At 35.6% G+C, this 4,775-nt stretch overlaps 1 protein-coding gene across 1 annotated transcript; it reads right to left on the reverse strand.

Annotated features, from left to right (window-relative positions):
* Positions 1-1,166: 1,166 nt before the first annotated feature.
* On the reverse strand, positions 1,167-2,384 carry LOC149578165 (NDR1/HIN1-like protein 12). Its single transcript, XM_089827745.1, has one exon. The coding sequence runs from the start codon at positions 2,091-2,093 to the stop codon at positions 1,410-1,412; it is 684 nt and encodes a 227-aa protein (XP_089683871.1). The 5' UTR covers positions 2,094-2,384; the 3' UTR covers positions 1,167-1,409.
* Positions 2,385-4,775: the final 2,391 nt, after the last annotated feature.

Below are 4,775 nucleotides of genomic sequence, written 5' to 3' on the forward strand. Positions count from 1 at the left end.
GGCATAGACAAAATAAACAACTAAATCAAGATACAAGTTGTAGGGTTCAACCCCCAAGTGAAATATCATTATTGAATATTCATGTTAGAGATGAACTCTTCACTTTAGACCTTATTAATTGATAACTCTCATAAAATTATAATAATTTAAAGAATCTCAATTAATTTTTTTATATGTATTTTCATTCAGCATGCAACATGGTCTCTTAAAATGCTAATTCAAGAATGCATAGTTTAGTTGAAGCTACTAATTCTCCATCAAATCCTTTATTGCATGAAAAATAATTTTTTCCTAATGACACAATAATTTACCTTAGCTACTATACAAATGTATGCAAATGAAGATGAATTGTTTTTTTTCATGAATGACCTTCCATGCCTCTTTAATCTAGCCATTGCTCACTAAAATTTGATTACTAGTATACTCTCATTTATAATACAACATTTAAATTGGAGGCTTAGACAATGGTAGCGATTAAGTCAAGTCACTAGTTATAAGATTCAAACCCCTAGAAATATATTATACTTAAATATTCATATTAGAAGTGATCACTTGATTTTAAGACCTTATCATATTAGAAAGCTACTAATTCTCCATTGAATCCTTTGTTGCTCAACAAATAAAACTTTCTTAATGACACAATAATTTGCCTTATCTACTATACAATTGTAGATAAATTTTTTCTTAAATGACCTTCCATGTCTCTTTAGTGTAGTCATTGCTCACTAAAATCTTATTTCTGTATACTATCATTCAAAATAGAACATCAAAATTGGAGGCTTAGACAATGACAACAATTAAGTCAAGTCACTGGTTATAAGATTCAAACCCTTAGAAAAATACTATTATTAAATATTCATATTAGAAATGAACACTTAATTTTAAGACATTATCAAATAGTTTATAAGTTATTCGACCTTCTCGTCGGATAATCTTATATCTCCCAACTCCTTTTTTATTTATGAATAGTCCTTTTCTAATAATAAATTAATATACTTGTTACAAATTCACAAAAAGGCGGCCGAGAGATACAAGATCACCCCATCAGAATTCACACGAGTAGAGCTGAAATCAACAACTAATGTCTCACTTTAATTATTAATTAATAGAAGGAAAACAAAACAAAACAAAACATTCATCAAACAATTTTTTTAAACTCATAAATATAAACTTAAAAGATTTCCCAATTCATTTTTTTTATATGTATTCTCATTCAAAATGCAACATTGAATATCGAAATGAAATGCTTAGAGAGGGATTCAGCCAAGTTACTAGCTGTAAAAATCCAATGAAAAAATTGAATCACAAGCTACTACCCAAATTCAAGAAAAAAATAGACAATCTCCAACAACGACGAGGCTTATTCCAAAGCAAAGACAAAAGATGAAAGAAAAAAGGCACGGAAAGCCTTAGAAATAAACCCGGCACTTCTGCCTGCGAAACGGCCCGGGAATAAAACTGACGAGCACTTTAACACATTTGACCGTCATCTTGTAATGCTTGGTCGACCACCGCCCCAACTTAAACCTGGTCTTAGCAACCATCTTGAGATCGAACCCCATCCTCCCGGCCTGACCATCCGCCTCGAGCGCCGCCGCAGTCTGCGGATCAAGACGCAGCGACCGAGCCTGCGCGTAGGGCTGAATCACAGTCGTGTTCTTCTCCCCCTGCTCAAACTTGGGCGCCGAACCAAAGGCGATCCTCTCGGAGCTGTAAATGACCTCGACGGAGAAATTGTCGTAGAAAATGACGACCTTCTCGTTGGAGTTCCTGAAGGAGACGTTGAAGTTCATGGCGGTGTTGAAGGAGACGTTGGTGACGCGGAAGCTAGAGGCGGAGGCGTAGTCCAACATCACGCGGGGCTTGTGCGGTTTGACTGAGATCCACGCCACGAATATCGCCACCGCCGCGATGAACAGAAACGAGATCACGAACGCGCAGAGGTAGCGGATGAGCCGGTCGCTGCACCGCAGGTGGCGACGCGACGGGCGCTCGATCGGCCCCGTGTTGTTCGTGCGTAAGTAAATAGACTCGCTCAGTTGCTTGCTGCTGTCGTTTTCCAGATCGCTCATCACCCGATGCTGCTCCGTCATTGTTGAACTCGCCAAGATCGAACCTTTACTTGAACTAAAGTTTCCAAAATGAAATCCTTCTTTGTTGCAGTCGCCAAGATCAAATCTTTAGTCGAATTCGGCTGCCAAAATGAAATCTTTCTTTGTTGCAATCGCCAAGATCAAAGCTTTTATCTCTAGAGCTTCCAAAACAAAGCCTTTCTTTGTTGCAGTCGCGAGGATCAAATCTTTAACCTTCTAGAGTTGCCAAAATGAAATCTTTAGTCTTTGTTTTTGGGGTTGTGGATCGAGGTTCCTTATATTACCTGTAGCGCTCACGGATTTTGGTTCGTATGCGTGTAAAGCTTTAAAGGCGGAGTTTTTATGCCTTGTGTGCCTGAATTTTGGACGTAAGGAATCCAGATGCTTGAAGAGAAAGACCCATCTGGATTGATGATTATGCCTAAATTGAGAACTAAGCCATTTAGTTAATACCAAGGCCTTTTCTTTATTCAAAGTGTATGTCTTGTCCGGGTCATTCATGAGCTTCTTTTGCTGGTTTTGGGTACGTTCTGAGCGAGAAAAGATTTTAATGGTAGAATCTGGGCCAATGTCCTTGTCTGGGAATGGGCGAATCTTAGTGGCTTTTTTGTGTTGTTTAAGGAATGGCATGTTTAACAATGAAGAAATGAAATCCAAATCTGATTGACGTTATTCCAAGGAAAAGCAAATTCTTTGCGACCTACGGTGCACTTCAACAAGTCGACATGTTGTTTTGACTGTCTAAAACTTTGCTGTTTAACAATAAAAGGGTTTAAAGCTTTTTATACTATGGTTTGATGATAGAAAAAGGTAAATTTTATTTACGAAACGGTTAAAATAATGAATTTGATCGGACATGGGTGAAAGAAGATCAAAACAATCAATAAAGAGATATGTTCTGTTCATTAAAAAAATACAAATCGAACTCTTCAATCACTCTCGTGCACTTCCAATTTAACTATCTAGACACACTACACACATCTAATGGGAACCACTCCGGTGCACTTCAAGTTTTGCTATATAGGCACACGACATACTTAATGGACTCCTGATTTACAATTCTGTAATATTTTAATTTTTTTTATGTTACAATTTTAGAATTTTAAATTGTAACTTAGAATTGTTATAAGTGTGGGTGGTGTGTGTGGGGTTTGAGTGATATCAAATGTTTTAAACATCATACAGTAAGATTTTATTCTTATGGCAAAAGTGTTTAAAAGTCAAAGTCGACTCTTTCTTCTAAGCTTGATTTCTTCCTCAGTCTGTGATGTTTAAGGGTGGTTGCGTGATACTATTCATTCAAAAGAAAACATGCAAACAAATAAGGCCATTGAATTGGGCATATAAAGGTCCTCTTATTGTCCTACCACTCGATTGTATGTTTGTCAATGTTTCTTTAGCTTTCTTTTACTTCTGATTGGGAGGGTAAAGTTTAATGGTTGTACAAGTGACTTGTTTTGACTTCTCTTTTTAATATATATGGGAGGTATTCCTGCATCTTAGCTTAATAACAAACAACTTATATCTTGAGTATCTGTGTGAGCTAGGGCAAGATTAGGCCTCCCATAGGTGAGATCAACTGCTTCCATAATGTCTTGCCTCTTAAACTTGAAAGCATATTTGACCTCGAGACCATGGGGAACAACCCATAATCTCAAGCCAATTCTACAATCCATGCAGATTGATTTATTTTGACTATTAAGGTTTATCTCCATAAGAAGATAGACAAGTAAAATGTTTACATTTGTTTAAAATTTGAAGAATTATTATTGTACGGAAATTAATGTATTCATTTTTTTTTTTTAAAGTTGAATAGAATTAAAATATATTTAAAAATGATAATTATATTTAATGTTCTTGACAATTTTGTTCAATCATAATATCATACACAACCTCTCTATTTCTCTATGAAGAACATATATTAGCTCAAATCATTAGATTTAATAATCCTTTTAATATAATAAATGTTTTTGATAAAAGTAACAACAAAAATCATGAGTTGTCCCATATTTCAACCACAACACAACCCTCGTAGAGGATCAACAACATACTACCATTAACGTCACATTAGCAATAATCATAGAGTTTCAATAACAACCTAAACTTGCACCCATAAAAAATAAACCACCATCTACTAACATACCACCTAGCATAAACATGGTACCATATAGCACAGTAATAGAAATAGTCTAGAGCATATGAATTATGAGGCATACTTCAACATTAAACATATGCCATGTAAGAAAAGTCCATGAAGATCTTTTCAAAGTATAGACACTATAAGAAAAACTAAATAAATTAGGGCCTTATAGATCAACCACTAACCCTAAAATAGAATGACCAATCAATGAATTCTTTGACAACAACACCTTGTTCCACTCCTCCATAAAGAACTTCAAAATTTCAATGTAGTCATTTTCTTCCATCATCTTGCCACCCTTCATTTTCTCTTTCAACAAGTACAAGGTTGTCGTAAAGCTATACATGACTTTGAGGATGAACTAGCTCATGTCCTACAATACTTGTCCAAAGTAGAAACTTCAACCTTTAGGCTTTAGAGACTACCTTTGACAGCTACAAATTTTTGTTTAATCTGCCCAATTATACCACCATGGGAATTGTTTGGGCTAGGGGTATCCTTATAGGACACTTCTTCTACAATGACAAGAAATCAATTTTCAT

The sequence above is a fragment of the Cupressus sempervirens genome, chromosome 1, assembly GCF_028749045.1.
Source record: "Cupressus sempervirens isolate cs-2001-9-10 chromosome 1, ASM2874904v1, whole genome shotgun sequence".
NCBI classification, from domain to species: Eukaryota; Viridiplantae; Streptophyta; class Pinopsida; order Cupressales; family Cupressaceae; genus Cupressus; species Cupressus sempervirens.

Coding starts and splice junctions, on each gene's coding strand:
- LOC149578165 (XM_089827745.1), bottom strand. CDS start 2,093: ATGACGGAGCAGCATCGGGTGATGAGCGATCTGGAAAACGACAGCAGC.